At 41.2% G+C, this 27,902-nt stretch overlaps 1 protein-coding gene across 1 annotated transcript; it reads left to right on the top strand.

The window, feature by feature from the left end:
- The first annotated feature begins 1,485 nt into the window (after positions 1–1,485).
- On the top strand, positions 1,486–27,902 carry INSIG2 (insulin induced gene 2). Its single transcript, XM_056117665.1, has 6 exons — positions 1,486–1,525; positions 9,506–9,899; positions 18,612–18,736; positions 24,387–24,553; positions 25,007–25,106; positions 26,154–27,902. Exons 2-6 carry the CDS (start codon positions 9,656–9,658, stop codon positions 26,193–26,195), a joined length of 678 nt encoding a protein of 225 aa, XP_055973640.1. The 5' UTR covers positions 1,486–1,525; positions 9,506–9,655; the 3' UTR covers positions 26,196–27,902.

Below are 27,902 nucleotides of genomic sequence, written 5' to 3' on the forward strand. Positions count from 1 at the left end.
TTTAAATTTCTGTCTATTTAATATAATGATGGCTGGCCTCTGATATTTAAGGAAGAGAAAACAAAGCTCAAAGAAATACCTACTTAAGCCCATTCTGTTGCAAATTCAAATTTTCTTTCAATTTTCAGAAATGTGATGATAAAACATAAACAACGCTTCACCTTCTAGCTCAAAGTGAAAACGAGGGAATTTCACTGACTCCGTGTTGCAGGGGTTGGAGCCACACCTGGTGATGCTGGGGGCTTCCTGATGGCGCTGGGATCACTCCTGGAGATGCTCAGAGGACCATACGCGGCAAGCACCTTGTAGTCTGTATAGCCTGCAAGGACTGGCTGTACAGTTTCTTCGGCCCTTCCTTTTGCAAAGCTCTTAAACAACTACTCTAGACCCAAATTTCATCTGAGAATTCCTTCAAGATCGCTCTATTCTGGCCACATGCTGATTTGGACAAACAAGGAATTGCAGGGTTCTGTCATTTCCTCCACTTTGCTGTAAAAAACACTCTTCCTATGAAAACAGTGCTCTCTCACCAAATAAAGGGTGCTGTGAAGACCCTCCCAGGGTGGGAGAGACATGCTGAAAGTGGTCTGTGGACCAAACATGATTGCCACTCAATGCCTCTCTTGCCGAGCACAATACCCAAAAGAAGAGAGAGAGAATAGGGGGAAAATGCCCTGTTACAGTGGCAGGGTGGGGTGGGGGTGGGGGTGGGGGGTGGATGGGGGGGGTGGGAGGGATGCTGGGACCCTGGTGGTGGAGGATGGGCACTGGTGGAGGGATGGGTACTTGATCACTGTATAACTGAAACCCAAGCACAAAATTTGTAAGTCTACAACTGTACCTCATGGTGTTTCACTAATAAAAAAAATGATAAAAAAAAAAAAGAAAGCGACAATTGTAAAAAAAAAATAAAAAGAAAACAGTGCTCTCAGCTTTACCTGGCTTAACTTGAGAAACGACTACCAATGAAAACTGCTCAAAGTGCAGTGCGTTCTCTGCGCCGTGACCCCCCCTAGCCCCCACCCCCAATCCCGCCAGTTATAATTTAGTAGGACTGGAAAAAAAAAATGTGATTTCCACCCTGCAAGGCAGAAAGGTCCTGGAAGCCGCGTCCTTGGCGGCCTGCGCGCCAGAGCCCGGGGCTCCCAGCGGAAAGTGCTGACGGTGCGCGCGTGTGTCGGCGCGCGATTCCTTCACACCGCCCACGGGGTCTGTCTGGACACTCTTCCCCCTCGCACGACGGCCTGGTCAGCAAACAACAGCTGACCGAGCCACCTCCCACCTCCCAGGCGGTCCACGCCCCCGACCGGCCGTTAATGTCCCCGGGGCCGGAAGTGCCCCTGCCCCGACCCGCGGGGCCGAGCAACGAGTCCCGGCGGGAACCGGAAGCGCTTCCGCCCCGACCTCCGGAGCGCGGGCGCAGCGGCCGCGCAGGCGCAGTGGGCCGCGGGCGGAGTTGTGGGCGGGGGAGGAGGAAGAGGCGGAGGGGGGCGGGGGCCGGTCCCAGAAGATGGCGGAGGCGGGGGTGAGTCGGGGGCCCCCCCGGGGGAGTGCGGGGGGCTTGGGGCACCCGCGGGGGTCGTGGGGGGGCCGCGGGAGGAGGAAGAGGCGCGCCCGGCGTCCTGGCAGCCCGGGACCCCGGCTAGCGGGGACCACGGGCGGGGCCTTCTGCGGGGCGGGGGGCTCCGGCTCACCTGGGGGGGGGGTCGGTGAGGCCCGGAAGGGGCGGCGGGGCCGGGGAGAAGCCCCCGGAAAGGCCAGCGCGGCAGCGGGTCCGAGCCGGGGGGACACCCGGGGTGGGGTGGTGGGTGGGAGGGAGCAGCAGCGAGAGGGGCGCCCGGGAGCTCCGAGGGGGCGGGGGGTCGCGCAGCTGTCAGGCACTGGGGGGGCTCGTGGCCGCGAGGCGAGGTCCCCCCGCCCCCCAGTCCTGGGGAGGCCGGTCACTGTCGCTGCCGCCCGTCGGGGGTGCCCGAGCGGGCCCGGGGCGGGAGGATCCTCGGGGCCAGACGGAGGAGAAAGTTTTTGCCAGAAGGAAAGTCTGGGCATGGGCTGGAGGGGTGGGAGTTGGGTGTTGGGGGGTGGGAAGCAGAGGGCTCTGCAGTAGGGGGTAGGTGCAGCCGAAGGGAGCTCTGGCCGGGACCTCTCGGATCGATGGGCGATGGTCACTGGGATTTTTATTCATTGATTAATGAATTAATCAATTAATTTATTTATTTTGGGGGGGGGTATGATCAGGGGGCAGTCACAACCAGGACAAGGAAAACTGCAGGTGATGAATGGGAGAGGTGGGAGATAGTGGGGGGGGGGGGAAGGGTGCTGTAACTGTAAGGATAGTGACATGTCTATTTTTTGTGTTGGGGGAAAAAAAATATTAAGTTGACGTGTGTGTGTGTTGTGTGTGTTGTGTGTGTGTGTGTGTGTGTGGGGGGGTGCTCCTTAAAAATGCAACCTAGAGTTGACTCTTGCAGGATGGATGAAGCAATTCTTCTAAGGACGGAATGACAGATTTGACAGCTGGGCAGCTGACAGCCACCAGAAGTACCCTTGCAGAGAAATTGGAATTGGCAAAGGCAGTCTGTGTTCAGGAAGAATAATAAAGACAGCCAAGCGGTGCTTTTTTTAGATTGTACTTTCAGTTTTTTGGGGGGCTTGACCCTATTAGTGGATCTCAGAGTACAGTGAATGTGGAGGGGTCTTTGGCTAACAGCCACCGCAAATGCAAAAAAAAAATAATTGGTCGCCTGTTCTGTGGGTTTCTTCCCAGCGACCCTCTACCCCCATTTCTCTGAACATGACCTTAAGTAGTATGTTTTGGCGTAGTTCTAAGTACATATATTACAGTGAACCGAGCAGTGAATCATGTACATTTAGATAAGATGTTCCTCAACTGACAGCTGATTCCTTAATGTTTGCCCGGATGGAAAGGAAAGTATAAAATATAGTTTGGCAATGTAAAGACAGCTTGTTGGCATTGCTAAGGCAAACTATTTGCAAATGACAGATTCTTTTTTTTTTTTTTTTTTTTTTTTTTAGGGACAGATTTGATATTTTAAGGCAGTAAGCAGCCTGGATGTGACTTATGGGTAGAGCACCAAGAGAACTTGTGTGGGGCCCTTAGTTGGATTCCCAGAAGGGTAAAACAAAAACAAACAATACTGACAAAACCGTTCCTGCTTTGTGATTTTAATATCCAGAGGAAAACTGAACGGCATTGTCTTCAAGGCAAACATTTTTCTTTCCAGAAGTTTATACTGTGCATAATGCACGGTTCACATTTGTGGATTTTAAGGAGGATAATAGCTTTTTCAGCAGTTTGAGTGAGTTGCTCCTAGTGTTAGCACCTGTTCTATTTTAAGAAGACCATTTTTATAGGTGCATCTGATGCAAAAGATCTGAGGCAGTAATTTAATTTTATTACTTGGTATCCTCTCTCACCTACGCCCCTGAAAAGACAGAGTTATCCCAGGGAGCAAATATACTTCTGTCACTGCTTGTTATTGGAAGCTGAATGATCTTATTTGGTTTTAAGAGGTATTGCAGTTGTTAAAAACACAACTGGGTTTTAAGGTTTCAGGAGATTTTTGTTTGTTTTCAAATGCCTGGTGCCTGAAAGTTGTTTCAGTGGTAACAAAACAAAACAGTGGTTCGTTCACAAAGCTCAGAATCTCTTAAAATTCTCCTTTATTTATCCAAAAGTAATGTTTAACATCTGGGTAGGTAATCCTTTATCTGGAATAATGTTTTTCCAATTTTGATGCTTTGTTATTGATCTATTCATTTACTAGATTGAATTACTATAAAGTCTTTTAAAATCTTTTACAGTAAGTAATCCATGGGTCAGGGCCCCAGTAAAATTGGCATGTCTTATCAATTTTCGTTTTCCTTCTTTTTTTTTTTCTGTTTTTTTTTTTCTGGTCATTGACACCCCAGTTCCTCCTAAGCATTATTATGATATTAATGGCAGTTTGCCAAAGTGATTTGGCAAAAATCAAAAATTTTAAAACATTTTCTCTGTGGCACTAAGACTCTGTGTTTGTGTCTGTGACTGTGTGTGTCTCTGTGTGTGTGTGTTTGTCTCTCTCTCGCAAAGGGTGGTCAAGAGGCCCAGACCAGATTCCCATTCCTCAGCCAAGTGGGCCTGTGATTCTATGTGAGGTTGTGTGGTTCTGAGGCTGTTGTAGTGCTCAAGTGCCAAGGTGCCAAGCCTTTACCCGGGCCACTCTATCTGTTTTGTGGGGCCTTCAGGGCTGCACCTAGTGATGCCCAGAATGTCACGTGGTGCTGGAGATCAAACAGTGGTCAGCTCCATATGCCTTAACTCCCACGCTATATCTCTGGTCCTGTAAATGATTTTTGCATGGTTTTTGCAGGTGGAGGCAGTATGATAAAAGAGAGCCCTGGACATAATCAGAGGGCTTGGGCTGGTCCTGGTACTACTGGATGTCAGTTTTATGATCTTAGAAAATAACTTAATCTCCCCTATTTTGTAAAATAGAGATTAAACACAGCTTTCTACTTATCAGGATTATTGTTGAGAAACTTTTGAAGCTGTTGACTTCTAAACATATCTCAGCACTAAAGATTTTTTTCCACCAGAAACTTAATTCTTTTTTCTTTTTTGGATTTTGGGTCATGCTCAGTGATGTCAGGGGTTATTCCTGGCTCTGCACCCAGGAATTACTCCTGAAAGTGCATGGGGGTCCATATGGGATGCTGGGGACATGAATTTAGGTTGACTGTGTGCAAGGCAGATTCCCCACCTGCTATGCTATTGCTCCAGCCCTGTTTTTTTTTTTTTTTTAAAGGAACTTAATTGTTTCATGGCAGGGACTGAACTTCTGGAACTTCTTACTTATGTCATCACTTCCTGGTCTTTTCCAGGAATAACCTTTGTGTTAGCCAGATCTATTGTAAACTTGTCCGTTCTACCTGGTTACTTTGGGTCTCATCTACTTTGCTGGTGAGAGAATGTTAGATCACTGATTCTTAATTTGTTTTGGGTCCTGAACATTTTTTGAGGCCTTGATATGAATTACTGAGCTATCTTCACAGAAAAAATGCACGCATGGCCAACTGTTTCAATGTTTTCATCAGCCTCACATGCCCCCTGGAATGGATACTGTCCCAGTTCTCTTCCTTTTCCTAAATTGTAGGATACTGTGACTCTAATGCATTTAACTTTTATTTTTGTTTCCAGTAATTATGTACTATTATATGGAGTCACAGTTTACAGTTCACTTTTTGGGACTTCTAGTATTTTTTTTGAAACATTTTTGAAAAAATGCATTTTAAGTACACATCAGATAAAAATTGTGTTAATTTTAAAGAAAACCTTTGGCGTGAAGTAGAAAGCTATAAACAAAATTGGTAGGGAAGGTCAGATAAACAGTTGTGGCAGAAAAATCATACATGATTTAGAGAGCCTCTTGCATTCTTGGAATCCAGTGAGGAGTCCCTGGCAGTCAGTGACTCTCAGTGGTAGGACTTTGGGCTTTGGAAATATGTGAGGACATTTTTGGTTCTGGCAAATAGGGAGGGGGTTCCACTAGCATTTTGTTGGCATGAGACAGGGAAGCGGAATATTTCGCAATTCTTAGGGTGGTTCCACAAACACCAAGTTATTTTTCTGCCCCAAATGCCCTTTGAAAACTGGTGACTGAGTGAGATGGGACGCAGCACAACAGTAATAGCTTTTTTAAAATGAAAGGCACTTTGCTTTTAAAACACCATTATTCAGCATAAAAATAATGCTTGCCATTTTTTCTTTTTTGGAAGAAACTCTCTTGCAGGGGTGGAGGCGGGAGGTGGGGATTAGGAACATAAGTGATTTACTGGAGCAGTTCGGTTTGCTCAGCCCGCTAGTAGCTGTTCTGGCGGCAAGAAAAGGGAAGTGGTTGCTGTGTCTGTTGGTAGTTTGCGCAGAGAAGAGCCAATTATTGGCCTCAAACAGTGTGTGTGTTGGCCATATGATTTCCCTATCTTTAAAATGTCTTTGGGAAAATAGGTCTAGGGACCAGAGAGACAGCACAGAGGTTGAGGAACATGCCTTGCATGTGGCCAACCCTGGTTCGATCCCTGGCACCATGTCCCCAGGAAACATCTTCAGGTTCAGTCCTTGAGGCCCCTGAGCACCTGAAGGTGTGTACCTGGAGGCCTCTGAGGTGACCAGGGCAACCCTGTCATTTCAGCATTTGAGCAGCACTGCCTCATTAGCCCCTTCCATTACATCTTGGGCTTGGTTGTCCAAGAATTGCCAGAAGGGCCCCCTTGGGCCTCCTGGGCACTCCTTGGGAGACCCTAAGATAAAATTTGATCTAGTACTTTTGAAGAATTTGTTTCAAGGAATTGGTACATTTATTTTCGTGGTCTTTGTGCTATGGTATAGCCACCTACTTATATTGGGACTAGCACTTTGAAAATATATTCCAGTTCAGTTTCCCCAGTGTCTTTCAAGCAACCAAATGCCCTTTTATCTACACCTACACATCAGAGAAGTCTGAGGATTTGCACTGGACTCACGGAGTGAACTCAAGGTTGAAAAGGAAATGGGTGGATTTAAGACTTGGGATAAAACTCGAGTTCATGTGGCTGTAAGCAGGCCACAGAATCTCCCTGATTTTGTTTCGTTATCTGTTAAAGAACGGTAGTGATGCCTACCTTCTCATATTTTGAAGTGGAGTTATAATATGAGTGACATGGATTATGCCCTTTAGCAAAGAATGCTTTATCATTAATAAGAATTATGACCAAGAATATGAATTCTCTAGCTTCTCAGATACTGGACCGAAAGGGACCAAACACATGACACAATAACATGCTGGATGGCACAGCAAGAAACAGTTTGCATGACCAAGTCAAGAGGAGGTATTTTAGGGACATTTCAGTTGACGCTTACAGGATATTTTCCTGGGATTCAGCTATAACATGTAGTATTTTCTCTACTACTGAGAACTGTAGAGTTCCGTTTTGCTGTAGACCCAAGGAGGTTTGTGAGAACAGTATTACCCCTTGGAGTGCTGGACATAAAGCCTTGGTATAACAGAGACTCAGTAAAACAAGCAAACAAAAGACCCTAGCTCTGTTGTCCTTTTTTTTTTTTTTTTTTTGTCACATGGAACTGACAGGCTGTGAGAGTTCCTAGTACTTACACTTGAAAATATATTCAGTTTTGGAGCTGTAGACCGATAGTCCGGTGGGTAGGGTGCTTGCCTTGCATGCGGTTGGCCCAGCTGCAACGCCCAGCACCCTATATTCTAGTCTGGGCCCTTCTAGGAGTGATCTCTGAGCACTGAACCTCAGGCTGTGGTCCAAACACCAACACCGCTCCCCCCACACCCCCGCAACACACACACACACACACACACACACACACACACACACACACACACTTTCTCATTTTCCTTCTTTTAAAATCAACAGCTACTCTGACCTCATTTATTCACAGATTTTGTTCCAAAATTCATGAAAGATGTTTTGAAACTTGGAAACACGAAAGAAATACATTTAAATACTGATTAAGTGCCAGTTTTGTCTTCCAAAAGGCTTGCTTAATCCAGAATAGTTTAATTCAAAAATAGCTAACTCATTGGGGCTGGAGAGATGGTACAGCGGGGTAGGGCACTTGCCATGTATGTGGCTGACCTGGGTTCGATTCCCAGTATCCAGTATGGTCCCCTAAGCACTGCCAGGAGTAATTTCTGAGCATAGAGCCAGGAGTCAGCCCTGAGCATCACCAGATATGGCCCCAAAACACATTAAAAAAAAGCCCTCCCCCCCAAAAAAAGGAGAAGCCAACAGAAGAAAGAGAGAAAGAGAGAGAGAAAGAAAGAGAAGGAAAGAAAGAGTGAGCAGGAAAGACGACAGATGTAAACAAATAAGAACGTGTAGTTTCACCTAGATTCCCTAAGGGGAGAGAAGAGGCCCAGTATGGTCCAAGCAGGTGCCTTTCTGGGTAGATAGGCACAGTGGAGACTTGAGTGAGTAAGACCTATGTTCATAGTCCATAAAGCAACTGTGCATATCATTAGAAGGTAACTATTAGAAGGATTTTCAATTACCTACTTTGAGATTCAAAGAAAATATCTTTGACTACTTGTTACTCTGCCCAAGATATGTTGTTGTTGGGGGTGGGGGTGCAGGCTTAGAAAGTAATTACCAAAATTCTGTAACGACGTATTTTTTTTTTCCATTTAAGAAATGTTGATAGCATTGAAAACACACAGAAGAGTGTTCAATTGTTTAGGAGACTGAATAACATGGTCACAATGAGGCCTTTAGTGTCAAGTCAATGTTGATTTTAATCTCAGTTCATCTTTTTTGCAGAGGTGTTAACTTGGTTAAGTGTAATTTTTTTTTTTTTGCTTTTTTTGACTCACATGTGAAAATAGAGCTGATAATTCAACTGAATAATCTCTCAGGTTTTATGGTGATTACAAATAGTTACCAGAGTTCAAGGTACTTTGAGTAGCTCATAAAAATTCTCAAGTATGATTTGGTCTAAAACACCCCAAGAAAAGAACATTTTGATGAGAGTAGTGAATATCTAGACAGATCGTACTAGCTAAGTTCCTGGTTGTAGGAGTTAGGAACTCAGTGGGTAAAACTTTAGGCTCAATTACTAGGTTGTCCCTTAAAGATTCTAGCTTGCTTCACCTTCCTGCTGCCGCTTTCTCATAATACCTTTCCATGATTTCACCAAAGGCAGACTGGGTCAGAGCAGGGGTGGGGCGTAGCTGGGGCCCTCGGTAGAGCTGGTCAGGCCTGGTTTGTGGCTGGGTGTTTATGTAGGTGAGTGGGTGGTAGTCTTGTTTCTTTGTGTGACGCTTTTGTGCAGAAATTAAAATTATATATGCACTAGACATTACAAAAGTACTTCTGGTTCCCCTGTGAAAATCATCCTCAAAGCAAGTCACATTTTGTTGTGAGTTGTACATTTTCAGTCAGAATATATTGATTTTCTATAAAGTGTACAGTATTCTGCTTCCTTGATGGGTGGAGATGTAGGTACAAGAGAACAGGAACTTGAGGTCATCTCCTAAAATTCTAGTGAGAATGTCTCAGATAACCCATTCCACTTTTCTTTGAAGCTGTTGCTATTAAGTCTCCACGTCGCGTAGGGCATTTCATTGGTTTGAATGCGTTTTATAAGCAAGGTACTTTTTATTTATTATAACATGTGTAGAAATGCTTTTTAGACCTACCGAGAGTATTTCGCCTGCATGGCAAAGCCTGGCAAGCTCCCCATGACATATTCGATCGATATGCCAAACACAGTAACAACAAAGTCCCATGTTGGAGACTTTACTGGGCCCGCTCGAGAAAAATTGATGAACAACGGGAGGACAGTAACAGTGACAGTATAGAAATGCTTTTTAGACCTCTTCGAAAATATTTAACATAGGCAAATATATAATGTTGTCATTTTAGTGTCTATCCTTTTTAATTTGTGTGAAAATTAGGAAAGTGGCATAATTGTATATTGATTCCTCTTTTTGATCTCTTACAGGGTTCCATGTAGGTCCTATTTCAGGACGAAACTTGATACCGTTGAACACAGATCTACTTTATTTCTACACAGAGTTGGCTGGGAAACCACTTCTTTTTTTCTTTCCCTTTTTTTTTTATTTGGTTGCCAGTTTGCTGAACTTATGAAACCATGGCAGAAGGAGAGACGGAATCACCGGGGCCTAAAAAACGTGGCCCCTATATCTCGTCCATCACTAGCCGAGGCATGAACTTGATGATTCGAGGAGTGGTGCTGTTCTTCATTGGAGTATTTCTCGCACTGGTGTTAAATTTGCTCCAGATTCAGAGAAATGTGACTCTCTTTCCACCCGATGTGATCGCCAGCATCTTCTCCTCAGCATGGTGGGTACCACCTTGTTGTGGCACAGCCTCAGGTATGTATAGGCTGCTTCTGTAATGTTTAGGAAGGAAATAGAACCCATGGGTATGCATGTTTTCTGAGCAACGTTTTTAAAAAAGGATTAGCTTTATTGAGGTCTAATTTAAACAGAGTACACTGGACCTGTCTTGGTGGTCCTGGTGACTTAACACAGACTACTCCCAGCCTGCTGGAAAGCATTTCCGTCATGATGTATCTACTAGTTAAATTAAAAACTAAATATTGATTTAGTGTGCCTGTGTGTGTGGGAATAATTTAAAATTCTGAGTAAAATTTTGTTTGGCAAAATGTTAAAATGAAGCAAATTTTAAATGTAACATGTATCATGACCTACTATTTTTGTTGAGGGATATTTTGCCAATGACTAGATTTTAAACTCATGTTTAGAAATTTACAAATGTTGTTTAGGATATTAATGGAATTATTATCAAGAGTCAGTTCTTTAAGGAAATAAGTTTCATTTTCAGGTCCCCCAAATTCTCTTAGGTCCTCTCGCAGTGTTTTACCCCACCCACATCCCTCAGGCTTTCACTGATTTTCTGTGACTAAATCATTTTTTTGCCTCTCTGGAATTGAGTCACAGTATGTCTTCTTTCGTATCTGATTTCTATCTGACCTATGAACTTTAAGAGTTAATCCTAAAAACAATCCTGATTTCTTCAGGGATGAGATCTTTAACCTCTTCATTCAGCCCTATCTTTAGCCTACCTCATATAAATCTTATTTTAAGCTTTTTGATAATTAACACCTCTGCTTAGTTCAAGGGTTTGATGTGTATATGATGATACTGCCTTTTCTATAGCTAGAAAATATTTATATATATATATTTAATTTTTATTAGTGAGACACCATGTAAGTTGTAGACTTACAAATTTTGTTCTTGGGTTTCAGTTATACAATGATCAAATACCCATCCCTCCACCAGTGCCCATTTCCCACCACCATGGATCCCAGTATCCCTTCCTCCCCCACCCCCCCATCCCACCCTGCCTCTGTGACAGGAAATTCCCCTCTGTTCTCTCTCTCCTTTTGGGTGTTGTGGTTTGCAGAAGAGGCGTTGAGTGGCAATCATGATACTGCTTTTTAAGTAGATGAAAATCTGAAGATGGATGAGCTTTATTCAAATTTTAAAAACCGATTTTTCAGATTTTTTGGTCTAGACTTTTCCTCTTAGAAATTTGGTTTTAGATCTAAGGGTAATACTTTTTTTCTTTTTTTAATTTTATTGAATCACTGTGAGATAGTTACAAGCTTTCATGTTTGTGTTACAACCACACAATGATCAAACCCCCATCCCTCCTCCAGTGCACATTCCCCGCCACCAATATCCCCGGTATACCCGCCCCCCCTTTCCCACCCTCCCCCTGCCTCCATGGCAGACATGATTCCCCATAATCTCTCTCTACTTTTGGGCATTATGGCTTGCGATACAGACACTGAGAGGTTCTCACGTTTGGTCCTTTATCCACTTTCTGCACACGTCCCCCATCCCGACCGATTTCTCCAGCCTTCTTTTTCTTAGCGATCCCTTCTCTATTCCAGCTGCCTTCTCCCCTTTGCTCCTGAGTCAGACTTCCAGCTCTGGAGCAATCTATCTGTCCTGTCTATCTACTATTAAGAGGAATACTTAAGTCGATGAAGTAGATTTTCTTTTTTTTCTAATCATTATTATCTTTTTAGTTGTTTTCATTCTTTTTTGGATGAACAGTATGTAGTGAATAAAGTGGAACATTTCACAATGACTTGTTGATACTGAAATTTCATAATTATACCATGGTTTTCCTAATGACTAAAGCAAATAAATTAATAATATTTCATATAATGTATTAGAGGAAAATTTTAATTATGTGGTAGCTCCTAAATTCTGATTAGAAGAAGAAATTGCTCTTTGAAAGGCTCATTTGATATCTTATATTTAATATTTACAAATACCTTGCAGAGTAAAGTAAATCTTTATTGGATTATATCCTTGAGCTGGAAATTGTATAGAGGGAAGTTAGGTGTGTTATTTTATAATGACCATGTGAAACCTACTAAACAATTAAGTCATTCCATTGCCTGATTGGAAGGGCATGATTGTGGTTAGGTTGCGGTGTGGTTATTTATTCTTTATAACAAAATTCACAATGGAAAGAAAAACTGAAAAGAAAATTATTCTTAATTTCCCCAGGGTCACAAACATTCTCCAAGAGGCAAAATAATCTTTGCCTATATCTGATATAGGCAAATAATTGAGAAGAGAACATAAATTATATTTTACCATCCTCTGCTGTATCTACTAGATACTTCATGCGAGTTTTCTTTCTTTTGCAAAAATTTAAATTCAAAAGAAAATGTTCCCAGCATCTCCCCCTCCCCACTTCTCCCGCCTCCCACCCCCCGCCCGTCCCTGCAGCCCCCCCACTACTTTGTTTTCTCCTCTGGAATAAGCTATTGAAAGTTTTGGGGGGGTGGGAACTAGAACAGGTTTGTTCAGAATAGATTAAGGAAAGGTCACGGGTGAGAAACTATTACTTATTGAATGTTTGCTAAAGTGCTAAGTAGATCCTTAACTTAAGGAATCTGTAGGTCAACTTCAGGAGGGTGATTGGTATTGTGCCTATTTGGGAGGGTTGGAAGGAGATGGGAATTGAAAGAGGGGAAATCTGCGCCCAGGCACCCAGAGCCGGAGACCAGTGTTGCTGGGTCAGTTACCACATGCCGGGGAAGAGGAGAGAAGTCAGCTACTCACACTTCCGTCTACTCAGGCTGCCTCTGTTGACGCCTCCAAACTAAGTGCTAGGCCCAGAATATACTCGTGTGTGGTCTAGCCAGTAGGTCTGATGAGAGAGAATAACATTTAATTCTATTGTCTGCATGCCTATGAAATTAGTATCTAATTAAAAAAATACATACAGGGAATAGGTAAGGTACCAGAGATGTCGTTCAGTGTTTTAGGGTGCTTGCCTCACATGTGGCCAACCCAGCTTGAACCCTGGCCAACCTAAGTTGGATTCCTTGATGTGTTTTCCTGAGCACCACCAGGAGTGAAGCAGAGCCAGGAGTATGCCCGGAGCACTGCTACTTGAGACCTCAAACAACAGCATCAAAATCTCTCTCTCTTTCATACACACACACACACACACACACACACACACACACACAACTCTTTTCCATGTGCTCCACAGGGCTGGGTCAAGAGAGTTTGACTCATTGTGCCTTCAGTACAAAGAGGAAAGGGGTGTGCTTGTCCTTTGTTGAATGCCACTTTTGCAACAGTCTTGTTTGTAGGAAAACAATTCCAAATATTAATACCACCCTTCAGTCACTTTCTCCCTGTTTCCTTTCCTTCTCCCAGCCACTAGTTTTGTCACACAGACGTAACCCCATACTTTTCACTTGTGGAATTTGCATTTACATTTCTTGCTTCAAATGTTTCTTCTGAAAGCAGCGATTCCACGAGGTATCTGGGCAAATGAAAATAGAGGCGTTAGGGGATCTGGATTCCAATTAATTCTGCTGCTGATTTGGTTGGGTAAGTCATGGTTTCTCCATGTGGGTGAGGATGCCAGAGTAGTGAAAGTTGTCAAAGATGGAAAATGAATTCTTGCGTGATTGCTGCCTCTCGCCCCATTTTAGGGAGGATATCCAGGAGTGGGGGAGGAAAGAAAATAAGAGATGTAAGAAACATAATATGTGTGAGTCTGGGTGGTGTGGTATGCAGTCTTCGGTAGCATGTGTGTTGGTATGCGTTTTCAGAACTCTCTGTGTTCTTTCTATCTTAAGAAAACTGTTAACTGTCCTTTGATTTTATGCCCAATAGTGTTACAGTCTAAGTGGCTTTTTTTTTTCTTTTGGCTTTCCATGCCACCACAGGTAAACAGAAGGTCCCCTGGTTATCTGCCACCTTTCTCTATTCTCTTGCACACTATCGATCTGGAAAACAGTCGTGGCTCTTCTGGAGGGACTGGGGCTATTAGAAAACTTAGGGAATTGATTAAATTAATTCATTTTTTTTGTGTGGTGTTAGAAATCAAACTCGGCTTCACAGACCATTCAAGGCCCGGTTCTCTTAATCTCATTTTTCTTAGTTTTCTAGTTTTAGATTAGTAATGACTAACATTTCAAATTTTTTTTGTTCTGATTTTTTTTTATGTGTGTGGTACAGTGCACAGCAGGTAGGGCATTCGCCTTACAAGCGGCCAACATGGCCGACCCGAGTTCGATTCCTCCGCCCCTCTCGGAGAGCCCTGCAAGCTACCGAGAGTATTCGATATGCCAGACACAGTAACAACAAAGTCTCCAATGGAGACGTTACTGGGCCCGCTCGAGCAAATCGGGCCTTTACCTTTACAGTAGAGTTGGAGTTTGAAACCTCTTCGACATTGAGAGTCACAAAAGGATCAATGTTCAATTCCTCCACCCCTTTCGGAGAGCCCGGCAAGCTACCGAGAGTATCTCGCCCGCACGGCAGAGCCTGGCAAGCTCCCCGTGACGTATCCGATATGCCAGACACAGCAACAACAAAGTCTCCAATGGAGACGTTACTGGGCCCGCTCGAGCAAATCGACGATCAACGGGAGGGCCTTTACTTTACTTAATTTTTTAAAAAGATTACCCACAAGGCTTTTCATACCTCCTCCCACCTCTCCTTCCACATCCAGTTTCCAGTTTTCCATCTTTTCTTGGTCTCTTTCTCGTTCTGGTCTTCTGCCATTCAGTTAGGAATTTGCAGGGTTTTGTTTTGTTTCATTTTCTCTCTCTTAATTTTGCACACTCTCTTCTCATACTTTAACATGCACTGCAGGTAGGAATGGTTGCTCCTCTCTCTGGTATAGATGTGATGACATCATTTGCCTGATACCCCCGTGTCTGCAGGAGAAAGTATGTTATGTCCCTTACTTCACCTTCCTTCTTGGGATTCCACAAAGACTAAAGCTCTGTTTCTGCCTAAAGCATATGGCTTCCAGGCGATAATGGTGTATATTTCATTGTTCATGCCTTTTTTTTTTTAAAATTTATTTTTAACATTCCCCTTGGCTAAAAGTCCCTTCTATACTGGTCACCTACCTGCTGAGTGTGCCAGCCTTAATGACCTCCTCTAACCTGACCCTTCCTAATACCCTAGCATCTCACTTCCCTTTGCACATACCAGATCAAGAATGCCCCCTGCTTTCCAGGCTCAATGCTGTTCGCTTTCCCCAGCATATTATTATTATTATCCCCCCAAAACATATTATTGCTGTTGTTACTGGAGTCATTTTGGGATTGGGATCACTTCTTACTTCTTTTTCTTTCTAAATTCCCAGCCAGTGCCAACAACCAGATACACTGTGGGGCCCTTAATCTTTGTTGAATGGAAATATTGTCTATCCTGCAGCTTTTACAAAAGTACCTATCATTCAACGATTTTGTTTTGTTAGCCCTTTGCCTTGCAAAATGTTTGCTCTAACTTTTATTTTTGGTGCATCACTGTATTAAATACAACTTTGGAAAATTGATGACTTTATATTGACGTTCAAGCAACCTTTCTTTCTTTAGTAGGAAACTTAAATAACTCCCCCCTAAGTAAGATTTTTGCATCGGAGAACTATCTGATTGAGGAGGACTTTGTTTGCATATGATTTTACACAGGTGTGATTTTAAACTGTTTTTCTTGTTACGACAAGGAAGAGAAAAAGAAAGAAGCCCACATGTATTTCGGCTGCACTCTCAAATAGAGGTGCCTCACTGTGCTGTAGATTTTGCTATCAGACTAGGCCATGCCTTTATTTAAAGAAAAGGAAGAAGACATTTAATGGGAAGTGACAAGCTTCCTTGAATTTTCCCTCTCAGCGAGCAACCGAGAACCGTGCATACTCAATGGATTTGATTTTTATTGGCAAATCCCAAGGTTGGCAGTGTGGCAGTTTAAATTCCCTTTTTGTGATTTTGCTTTCTCTCCTCAATTGTCTCTCACTTGTGAGTCTGACATCATGTACATGAAACATAGTCAATTTTACTTATTTATATCTTTGTGCACACATGTCAGTGTTCTCTATATGGTAATTCTTTACCTATGACATCAGCTGTTGAGGAAAATTGACTTGGAAAGCCTGATCCTAGTAGAGTTTTCTCAATAATAGGCAAAGGGTGGAGGTGTATATGTGTGTGTGTGTCTGTGTGTGTGTGTGTGTGTGTGTGTGAGAGAGAGAGAGAGAGAGAGAGAGAGAGAGAGAGAGAGAGAGAGAGAGAGAGAAAGGGGGTGGAGAGAGGGAGAGAGGACATATGAGCTATTTTATGATCCTTTGAGAAAAAATAAAGGAATAGATTGACTTAGACATAGTTCAAATGTTAGCATGCACATTGCTATTTTAATTTTCTAGAAATCTGAAAATGCAGTCACTCAATCTCATAGGATTTTAGAGCAGAAGCTTTTAAATTGCAGTGTTACGTGAAACTCTCAAATTTACTAACATTTGGTGCAGCTCTACACTGCTGACAATTGCTGTTAATCTCCTGATGGCCTGTGAACCTGTAATACGTTTCAGAACCTTAATTCAAAAGAAGCACTTTTAGTTTTGTGGACTAAAACAGGTTTATAATATTGGAGCATCTCAACTCCAGAGATGGGTGGTCTTGGAGCCTCTTATTTATTTTTTATTGGTATTTCCCCCCCCCCCCCCCCCACTTTATTTAAATACCATGATTTACAAAGTTCATGGTGATTTGTTACAGGCATTCAGTGTTCTACCACTGTCACCTTCCCTCCACCATTGTTTCCATTTTCCCAAACACCCCTTCAAGCCTGCCCTGTAGCAGGCCCCCAATTATTTCTGTTTTTTTTTTCTTTTTGGGTTACACCCAGCTATGCTCAGGGGTTACTCCTGGCTCTGCACTCAGACATTACTCCTGGGGATGCTTGGGGACCATATGGGATGCTGGGGATCGAACTCGGGTCGGCCACATATAAGGCACATGCTCTCCCCACTGTACTATTGCTCCAGCCCCAATTATTTCTTTTATATTGCTAGTTACCAATGAATGGCTACTGGAATGATCAAAAAATGTTCCTGGAGAAGAAAATTTGTGAAAATTGTTGTATCTTACCATGGGAACATTAATTCCTCGTCTGAGATCTTACTAAGCTTTTGTTGCAAGTTAAGCCTTTTGTGTTAATGTTTTTGTTGGTTGAGATTAGTTGGCTTCTGAGTTACATTCCCGTGCAATCTGGTGTGTTCCTAATGGGATATTAGTATTGTAGGATTTGGAGATTGCGGTCATGTGCTCCAGAAAATTCAGAATATTAAGTTGGGGAATCCATCCAGGGAACCTCTTTCTTAATGCTTCTCAATTGGTCTGCTAATCTGTGATTTCTTTGGTATAACTGGTGGCAATTTCCACTTTTCCTTGACGATACAATAGAATCGTTTATGAGATAAAAATAACTAATCCCAGGTATGGAAGGGACTTCTGAACCTCAGACACTTAAATTTTGGTATAATAATAAAACATTATATTTGTATGGTACATTTCAAATGGGATTTGCAAGTAACATGATAGTTGTATCATTATTGCTATTTGAGAAGCATAGCCATTCTATTCTTTGGAATATTAGCATCTTAAGCATTTGTTTTCTGTTAAACTTACTCTGTGGAAGTGTATTTTCCTTATAACTCATTGACAAATACTTTGGTTCATGAATTTTTTTTTTTAGTAAAAGTACATTTAAAATCTTTTCCTACTAAATGAGTACAACTTTGAGGTTTGACAACAATTTAAGCTAAAAATTGCGTTAGAATATTTTGAGTTTCAATTGTGGATATTTTTCACAGTTATTTATAATTCAGGAGTCACTTAAGATTGTCTTTCTAAAGCTAAAAAAAGTTTACTCAGTGATCTCTTCTCTTGAACAGTAAATCTAATGTTTAGCCAAAAATGTATAATTCTTATAGATCATGTTTCTTATTTTAAAAAATATACTGACATATTTTAAATATATATTTAATCCTGCATATATATGGTTAAAATATTTATATTTAAAATATGTTTTATATGTGTTTTAACCATATATATTATATATAGTCTTTTTAGTCTTACATGTGGATTTACATGTAGTAATCTTACATTTAGTTTTCTGCTTTGAATTTCCCTGCTTCAGCTGTTTGATCTGGCGTCTCACTAGAGACCCAGAGTGGAAGGGAGTGTCAGGAAAAGACATTAAGTGTGGGTGTCTGGGACCAGAAGCTGTGGGGAGAGGGATGATCTCTGATAGTACAGCCCTAGCCACCCTATATTAGCTATGTGATGAGCCTGTTGTACATGTTTATACTTCTGGCTTCTCTTTAGATTTGTGGCATTTAATAGCATGTTTCATGGTTAGATAGTTTAGAGTGAGCATTGCTTAACTGCTAACTGATATTTGAAGGTATTAGTAGTAGAAAAGTAACATGAATCATCTGGTCTAATCTGTTAAATTGTGAATCATACACTTAAATAGTATTTTGCCTATGCCCTTTCAGAGTACGACTATAATTGTTAACCATTCTTTCTTCAGTGGTGTTATCCTTATTTTTCTCTTTTGGAAGGTAACTTTAAAAATATAATCAGTTGATGTTAAGTAAATTGAAGAGATTTAAGAAAAAGAACCGCACATATTGTAGTTGTTATAGTGACTCTAGCTTAAGTCCTGCCAGTACAGCATTTAAGATAACTTAATTTTTTTCTCTTTTTTTTCCTCCCCCCACAGCTGTGATTGGGTTATTATACCCCTGCATTGACAGGCATCTGGGAGAACCACATAAATTTAAAAGAGAGTGGTCCAGTGTAATGCGGTGTGTAGCCGTCTTTGTTGGTATAAATCATGCCAGTGCTGTATCCTTTCTATTGTAATGAAATGCCTAATAACAAAGCAGCTTCCTACGAACCAAAGGTGAAACAGCCCCTTACAACTTAACTGGTGTCAAGTTGTTATATGCTTACTTGGTCATAAAGAGAATAAATGCACATTTTATTGTCGAAACATCGCTGTAGTAGCTACAGAAGTAGTGTGGGGTATAGCCTTTCTTTTTTCTTTTCTTTTTTTTAAGTTTTCTTTATTGAATCACCATGAGAACAGTCATAAAGCCTTTCAGTGTAAGTCTCGGTCGGGGTCATACAATGATCAAACACCCGTCCCTTCGCCAGTGCACATTTTCCGCCACCAAGAACCCCAGCATACCCCCCTCCCAACCCCCTCCTCCCCGCCTGTGTGGCAGATTTCCACTTTACTCCCTTTCTACGTAGATCACATTCAATATTACGAAAAAAGCCCCACATTATTCTTTGAAATTTTCGTGGGGTATAGCCTTTCATTTAAATATTCCACCACCACCACCCCCCTTTAGAAGATTTGCGTATTTTTAAGAGTTGTGTTTTTCTAAAGTTGGATTATTCTTTTTCTCTATGGGTTAGTGACTTTCAGAATGATAAGAACATACTTTCAAAGATTCTCTTTCTTTCCTTCATTGAAAATTTGCCATTAAGGACATGTGACATTCAGCTCTGGCTGATTTTCTTCTTGTTTTAATTTAATGAAGGTTTTTTGGGGGAGAAGAGGCAGATGAAGGGGTTTCAGGGCTGGAGTCAAGGACTTTATATCTTTGACGCATGCGTTCTGCCGTTGGGCTACATACCCAGTTCCGAGTAGCTCTAATTTTCTTTGAAAGGCAGAATGCCATTTAATGATTTTAAGCAGTACCAGAAAGCCATAAGTAGAAAAAAAATTAAGCTTAGATGTTAGACAGAAAAAAATAGAGCCTTTTCTTTATCTTGGCATTGGAGCACACTCAGTGGTGCTTAGGGATTACTCATGGCAGTGCTCAGGGGACGATATATGGTGCCAGGATTGAACCAGGGTTGACTGTGCGCAAAACAGATGTAATATTTCTGCCCCAAGAACTTAATTTTCTTATGTGCTTATTTAAAAAAATGTGATGTTTAGTGAGCCTGGCATTTTAGTGATGAATGATTAATTTTATAGGGTCTTAACTAGAAAGGCAAGTAACCTCTATTTCCTTCTTCTTCCTACTCAGAAACAAGTGTTTTCCCCAAGAACAAAAATTTATTGCTCTCACTAGGTTTTCCACCTGTCATTCTTCCGACTTCTCCTCTCCCCTGACCCTGACTTTTCTTTAGTAAAGAGGATCTGGGAACTACTAGATGATATTTTTAAAGACTTCTCTATTCGAGATGAGGTGGCTTAGAGAGTGGAGGTGGAAAGAGTCATTGGTATGAGAAGCGTGACTCAGCTTCCCACGGTTTCTCAGTGTAACTGGACTGACCTTGACTGTCAGGTAGCTGGAGAGAGAGTGGGCTGTGTGGCAAGTCTATTCTTGTGTCTCTTTAGAAAGCAGGGAGGTTCTGTGGAAAAACTTATAAACAGGCACCGAGGAAAGTGGCAGGACCCTACATGTTCAGAGCAACCTACCTCTTTGCTCCCTGTCTTGCTGGCCTTTGTTTGGAAATCTCTTGGGACTGTTAGTTTTTCTATTTCCTTATTTTTTAAAAAAATTTTCCCAACATTTTAATTTTGATGAATGCTTTGACCATTTGGGGATTTGAATTTTTTTTTTAAATTGAATCACTGTGCGATACACAGTTACAAAGTTTTTCATAATTGGGTTTCAGTCATACAATGGTCGAACACACATCTCTTCACCAGTGTACTTTCCCACTACCAGTGTCCCCAGTTCCTGCCCACCCACCCACCCCCAGCCTGCCTCTATGTAAGACACTTTTCTGCTTTTTTTTCTCTCCCTCAACCCCCATCTTTGGCACCGTGGTTTATGATACTTGCTGAAAGGCCATGATACATGTCGCTTTACACTCCCTTCAGCACTCAGTTTTGGGTCAGAGTGATCATTTCCAACTGTTATCATACTCGTCCCTTCTCTGTCCTAACGGCATTCCCCCACAACTTGTGCCAAGCGTCCTACCATGGCCTGGTCTTCCTCACCCTTATTTTTGCTGTGTTTGGATCTTCTTCTTCTTCTTTTCAATGTAGGAGTACTGCTACTTATTTAGCCACTGATTAGCTGATTGAATTGGGCATGAACTCCACCTTACTTATGTTTTTCATTTTTTATAATTTTATTATAAAGTCACCGTGAGAGCAGTTACAAAGCTTTCCGGTTTACGTCTCAGTCATACAATGAAACACCCGTACCTTCACTGGTGCCCATTCTCCACCCCCCAAAACCCCAGTATACCCCCATCCCACACCCTCCCCCTCCCAGTGGGGCAGATGATTTCCACATTACTCTCTCTCTACTTTTGATTACATTCAATATTTTGATACTAGACCTACCATTATTATTATTTGGGATTTTACCCCAACACTCAGATCTGCTGAAAAGGCAACCGTAGACAATTTGTTTTCTATTGCTGGTTGTGAATAACATATGATGTTGTGTGGCTGCAGTAGTGGCTGCGCGATTTTGAAATTCTGAAATTTTAACAATTAAATCTGGAGGGATTTCTGCCAAAACCTGCTGGGTTCTGAGATTTCTTCCTGAGTCTCTTGGATCATGGCCATTAAGCAGCTTGATCAGGAGCCAGAGAGGCCGTTTGTGGGTGGTGACTCAGGGGTCTTGTTGGGGCGGGGAAGAAAGGGCTGACTCCACCCCCATCCCATGAAGCCCCACATGTCTCGTCACTGCGGGCCCAAACCTGACTGTCCAATGGCCTCTGGAAGATGGGCGATCACTGAGCCACCAAGAGGGAGCAGGCAGAGGGACAACACCCTTTCCTTCCTGGGGTCATCTGTGCGGGGACCCATTGTGGGGATTGGACGCATCTCTTCCAAAAGCCGTTTCGAGATTTGTTTCTGAGTCTCAGGGATCATGGCCGTTAACTAGTTCGATCAGGAACCAGAGAGGCCTTGCTTCCAGTTATATAGCTGAGCCGGAGGTGGTTTGTGGGTGTGTCTCCCACGTACCTAACTTTGGCCGTTTGCTTTCTTGGTAAACTTTGCCCCAAGTTGTTGGGATCTGGCCAAAGGCACAGCAGAAATTTTGCGGTATCTGAAGTCTGAGGGCACCATCACTGTACCAGTTCCTTATTCCAGTCATCTGTTCTTGGAACCTTGGGTTAGCTCCAGTAGTAAATAGTGTTGCAATGAACATAGAAGTACAGGTGGCTTTTCTGCATTGTGTTTTTGGGCCCCCAGGGTATGTTCCGAGGAAAGCTATTACTGGATTATATGGAAGCTCAAATTTTAGCTTTCTAGGAATGTCCATATTGTTTTCCAAAAAAGGGTGAACCAGTTGGCATTCCCTCAAGCAACGGGGATTTAGATTTTTGCCCGCCCCTCGCCCATACCCCCAGAGTTTAGGAGGGCTGCAAAAGACTTTGGTTGGAGTGTCGCTCAGGTAATAGATAGAGCATAGATCTTGCATGTGTGAGGCCCTGAGTTTGATTCCTGGCACCATGTGTCAATCTCAAGCAGTGCCCTTCTCCTACAACTGGGGCTGACAAGGAGAGGTTCATAGGATATTCTATCTAGACAGACATGTAGAAATCACCAAGTTCTATATTTTTTTTAGAAAAAACAACAATAAATGAAATGTAGAGAGCTCTGTACTTTGCCAAGTTTTTGTCCTGTGAGGCTGAGGCCAGAGCTCAGAGAGTCTGACTTAGACCTCCGAACGGCTCATTCTCCTGCCCAGAGCCCCACAGCATATAAATTCCTCTCTGTCTGAGGGATTAGACCTCTCCACTCCAGACATTTCTGCTATTTTTAAGTAGAGATATTTAAATAGCCTTTTCTGGAATTTAAAAAGCTTAACATAGCTAATTTAAATTATTCTCTCCAGTCATTCTTCTCTTTGTTTCTCTGTGAGTTACTTAAGCATAGCAGTTTCAGTTGTTCTATCCTTTAAGCAAAATCCAAAATGTTTGCAAATTTATAACAAAGTCTTAATGTTAGCCTCCTCAGACTTTTTGTGAAATTACATCGCACTCTTTTGAAGATTGACTTATTGAAGCTTCTTTATTTTGCTTCAGGTCTTAATGAAGCAAAGAAAAAGTCCGATTCATAGCAAATTCCACTTTAAAACCGTAACCAGAGCTTAAAAGTATCTTAAGTATAAGACTAAAGGATAAGAACTACTTGATGAAGTGGCCTAGAAGTAACACAGAAGTAGAGGGCATAGTTGGAACATCTAGGGTTCATTGGTGGTGTAGTGAGGTAACAGTATGAATGAAAACCATAGTCACCAACAGTCAACAGTCAGTGGGGAGAAGCGGAAGATTGGACCACATGTGATAGAAGGGGTGAAGGGTCACCGTCACTTCGATGGCGATAGTGGGCATTAACTGTGTGTGTCAATACTGTAAACTTAAACACTATTGTAACCTTATCACACTTCCCCCAAAAAAGAAAAGGGGGGGAAATGAATAAGAAACTTTCCAGCAAGCATGCCCATGGCTGCAGCCATCTCAGATGGAGAAGCTGCAAACTGGGGTTCAGCCGGCGTGGTAAGGGAGGGGTAGTCAACACAGCAGTGTCAAAGGAGGTAGGAAGTGGTTTTGTATGCAGTTTTTGAACTTCTGCTCTCTGTAGCGCGGCCAGTTAGGTTTGTGAGATATGTAGTCCCCCCTGGGAGGCTGGATATTGAGCCAAGATGTGGCCTCTGGGACAAAGATAATGCCCTTTTAATGATACTTGAAATTAATTCCTTTAGTGTAATCCTCTAGCAAAGAAATGAGAAAATTGAATTTGTAAAGCTTCGTTTTGCCCAGAGATTTTGGAGCAGAAAAGGGCTGTACATTTGTGAATAGATGCTTAAGTAGGTGACGGAAATAAAATATCATTTGCGCAAACTGTCCTGGACCAGAAAGTCTCAGGCACCAAAATAGCTTGGCAGGTTGCGAGATAATGTTCACTTCAAGGCTTTATCCTCAACAAATTAAAACTAGAACAGTTGACATAATAGAAAGGGAGACTGTGTCCTTGGTACTCTTGTTTCTGAACTGTATTATTATAAAATGTGTCTGTCAGTAAATCATACAGAGAATGTGGTATCCTTTTAAGTAGCTGTCAGTTTTTCTATTTTCACGTTTTTGTGCGATTCTCAAGTAATTCTAAACCTGTTTAAGAAATAACATTGGTTTCCTTTTTAGCAAAAGTGTGTTCCGTTGGCAATGCCTGTATTCTGAGACTTCCAGCTACATTTTTAGCAATGAAAGCTTTTCTTAAATAATATGTCTGATCTTATAAATAGGAAGAATGCTATTTTTTGGGGAAAAGATTATAGGTTGGTGAAACTTATTAATGAAGTATCATGCCTGCATGTGTATCTTTGGTAAATATCGAAGGCGATTTTTATCCCACCAACTCTCATGCATTATATTAAAAGACCAGGTGTGCTCTAGAGTAAGGAGTCAGTTCCCTTCTCAAGACTAACATCTCTTATTTTGGAAAAATAAATAGGTGATACATTTGGTGAAAAATTTCAAGATGATTCTTTAACATTGATCCCAGAAGGTGGATTTTGATAACAACATACAGTTGTCTCTCACACTGGCTGCACTCTCCATTGGCCTGTGGTGGACTTTTGATAGATCTCGGAGTGGTTTTGGCCTTGGAGTGGGAATTGCCTTCCTGGCAACCTTGATCACTCAACTGCTAGTCTATAATGGTGTTTATCAGTAAGTATTTGTTTGGGGTGCTTGTTTGCTGGATAAGTAAGTGATAACTGAATTTGGAATTGAGATTTTAGAGTTAGTCTGATCTACAGAGCAATTTATTTCCTTGTGTTACCCCCTTTTTTGGGGGGGGGGGCGTGTGGGTTGGGGGGGGAGGGTAAGTACAACACCTGTTAGTGCTTAGAGTTTTTCCCAGTGGGGCTCAGGGCACCAGAGGTCTGACTTCAGCTCCTGTACGTAGAGCCTGGGCTCTCTCTCCAGCCTCCGTGTCTCAGTAATGAGAGTCTCTTAGTGCATTTTAGTATGACCTCCAGAGGTTGCTAACAGTATTTTAACAGGTGTAAAAAATATTTTAAGAAGTATTTCAAAAATATTTGAGTGTTAAAAGTACACTTGTTAATGGCCTTAGTAAGTGCATTTCCTCCATCGGTCGTTAAAATTTTTCTCTTGTTCTAGATACACATCTCCAGATTTTCTCTACGTTCGTTCTTGGTTACCTTGTATATTTTTTGCTGGCGGCATAACGATGGGGAACATTGGTCGACAGCTGGCAATGGTGAGCTGATCCTTCCTCAACGTTCTTTTCTGTTATCGAGACCTAAGATGAATCTTCACTAAGTGTCAGTTCTTTTAAGGAAGGGAAATTTGCAAGGCTGGTCTTCTTTGCTCCCTTGCAATTCCGCTGCAGTACATCCCTGGGAAGAATTATTCACAAGTTTGTTATAGGTTGCAGGAAGTGGATAGAGAAGTGAAAATGTGTTATAGATAAGGCAATATGATTTATTGTCCTTTTTTTTAAAAGAAAAAAAACAAAACCGGTGTAATCAGTTTCTCATTGGAAGGGGATTTTTTTAAAGTGACCAGATTATGTTTCTGTAATAGATATAAACGGGGACTGTGTCTGGCAAATCATAATATTTGGTCATTTCTGTTAAGAAGGTAAAGGCCATTTGTTGATAACCGAGTGACAGTTCGTGGGCACTAGGGAACATGGCAGCTTCACAGATAAGCATCACTTTGTACCATTTCAGTCATCTAGGAGATGTCTGAAGAGTGGCTTACAGTGCTGTCTTTTTAATAATCTGGTCATCCAGTTATCTTAAACTTATTTATTTCCCTTGTTCGATTTGTAAATAGACATCTTTCTAAGTGTTGTTTTAAAATTTCAGCAAGAAGCTTTTGCTAACATAGTCGATTTTTTTTCTTCCTTAAAAAGTGATTTGCAAAGATACTTTATGAATTTGCTACATTGCTGCTGTGTTTAATTTCACCTTTTATGATTAGCCTTACAAAACACTCAGATTAATTTCACGTTCTCTCGTATCCTAGGATTGAATAACTCATACACTACGGTGCTTTGCTGGGAATGTGGGGGCCTTGTCTTTCTTGCTTGGGGCTGTGCCTCTCTCACTTCTGGAATGTCAATTTTTTCCCTTTTTCACTTTTCTCATTAAATGCTATCTGTGATGTAACTCTTAGATTCTTTGGGAAAAAAAGTGGAAATTTATTAATAAATTGATTAATAATTTTTGAGTTATATTAGATTGCAAGGAAATTTATATTCAAATAAACCTTAATCTTTCAACCTTTTAAATTTTTACAGTATGAATGCAAGGTAATCGCAGAAAAATCTCATCAAGAATGAAGAAGGCAAACATATATCTTTTGTACAGAAAAACAAGATGAAAAGGGCATGTAAATAATAGATATGTCAATGAAACTTTGGACTGTAAAATTGCCAGAATGCAGTTTTTCTCTTGATTGGTATATATACACTCATACAAACATACTACACACACATAATTCTGCAATCTGTGATTGCTTTATCTGTAAATCAGTTACAAACCTCTATGTATTTGACTTAAATAACTGTAAAAATATATATATATGAACTGCATTAAAAAGAATGTTGATTAATAGATGAAATTTTTAAATTAATTTTTTAATGTACCATATATTGCATCACAGGGTTGTCGTGCCAAAATATTCTGTTATTGCCATATAAGAGTGCTTTGAATAATTTATTAACTTAGTGAAATGAAATCAGAGGAGAAGCCAGGAAAAAAAAAAGTAAATAGGGAACTGGTATATTTTTTTCTTTTTCACTTATTGTTGTGCCTTTAAATGTTTCCTAATCAGATCAGTATCAGTGTGGGTACCCTAGTGTCTATTTTCATGTCACATCAGATAGCTTTGGGTGTTTTAATATAAAACAAAAAAGAACTTCCACAGAATGTCTTCAAATCTTCATTACTGGAGAGAATAATCTTTTGTTCTGACAAAAGACTGGAAGTAAAAGTGTTTAGCGGGTGGTATTAACATTAAATTGTTTTGTGTCTAAATCTAAAAGTCTGTATATTAAAAAAAGTAAATACCACTGGGGAATTTAACTAGAAGACATATTTTAAAAATGCCAGACGCGCTTCTGTGGTGACACGATGTTGTGCGTTAACTCTTCTCTGCAGTGCTTTTGTACACAGAACACGTGTGACTCTAAGCAGCCCAAAAGGAAAAAATTAAATCTCCTGGATTCTGTTCTTGGATTCTGTAAAGAAAATCATTTTAGCTGGACCAGGCCTTATCACTGATTGTCAGTAAAATGCCATCTAGGGAATGGATGGGCTAGTAAATATGCCCGTTAGTGACTAGTTCAAGTTTGTTTAAGAATATATTCCAGTGCGGATTGTGCATGTTAAAGATCTTGATAACAGATACATGCATATCTTTCCAACAACTTGAGCCACTTAAATGTGATTTAAACACATTCTTAGCTAACTTTTGTCCCAGTTTTTATTTTTGAAGTTGATACATGTGTTCAGTTGTTCATACACAAGGGCAAAGTTTTCTGTATATTCTGCATATTTTGGAGAGAAAGATATCTATATATATACATATATATGTATATATACACATATGTACATATATATAAAGAGAGTGTGTGTTATATTGAGAGAGAGAGAATATATTTGTATATGTTTAAGTGCATGTGCCCATACTCTCTTGAAGTGTTGATTCGATATGTTTATTTTTGGTTTTAAAACTGTTGCTGTCAGACTGAGCTCTTGTATGCCAAACCTTAATCTGCTTTTATGTTTTAAGGCCGAAAGTGTGAAAATCCTAAAAGGATTTCATATTGAACATATGTACACAATCTTAACTATAGTGGTAGTAAATATACTGCTATAATTTATTGTTCTATCTTCCAGATACTGTTATTCATTTAGAACAAATAAAGTATATTTTTAGAATCAACTTTGTAAGCACTATAAATCTTTAATAAGTTATAAGGTCGATGATGTGTTTACTTTGAAAATTGCTGTTAAAGGCAAGATGTATTAAATATGTAATTATC

This window comes from Sorex fumeus, unplaced genomic scaffold (genome assembly GCF_029834395.1).
Source record: "Sorex fumeus unplaced genomic scaffold, SorFum_2.1 ptg000035l, whole genome shotgun sequence".
NCBI classification, from domain to species: Eukaryota; Metazoa; Chordata; class Mammalia; order Eulipotyphla; family Soricidae; genus Sorex; species Sorex fumeus.

Excerpts from the sequence above, each read along its gene's own strand:
- INSIG2 (XM_056117665.1), top strand. The coding sequence starts at position 9,656 with ATGGCAGAAGGAGAGACGGAATCACCGGGGCCTAAAAAACGTGGCCCC. Across the intron at positions 24,554-25,006 it reads GTCTATAATGGTGTTTATCA|ATACACATCTCCAGATTTTC; the intron begins GTAAGTATTTGT and ends CTCTTGTTCTAG. Across the intron at positions 25,107-26,153 it reads TTGGTCGACAGCTGGCAATG|TATGAATGCAAGGTAATCGC; the intron begins GTGAGCTGATCC and ends AAATTTTTACAG.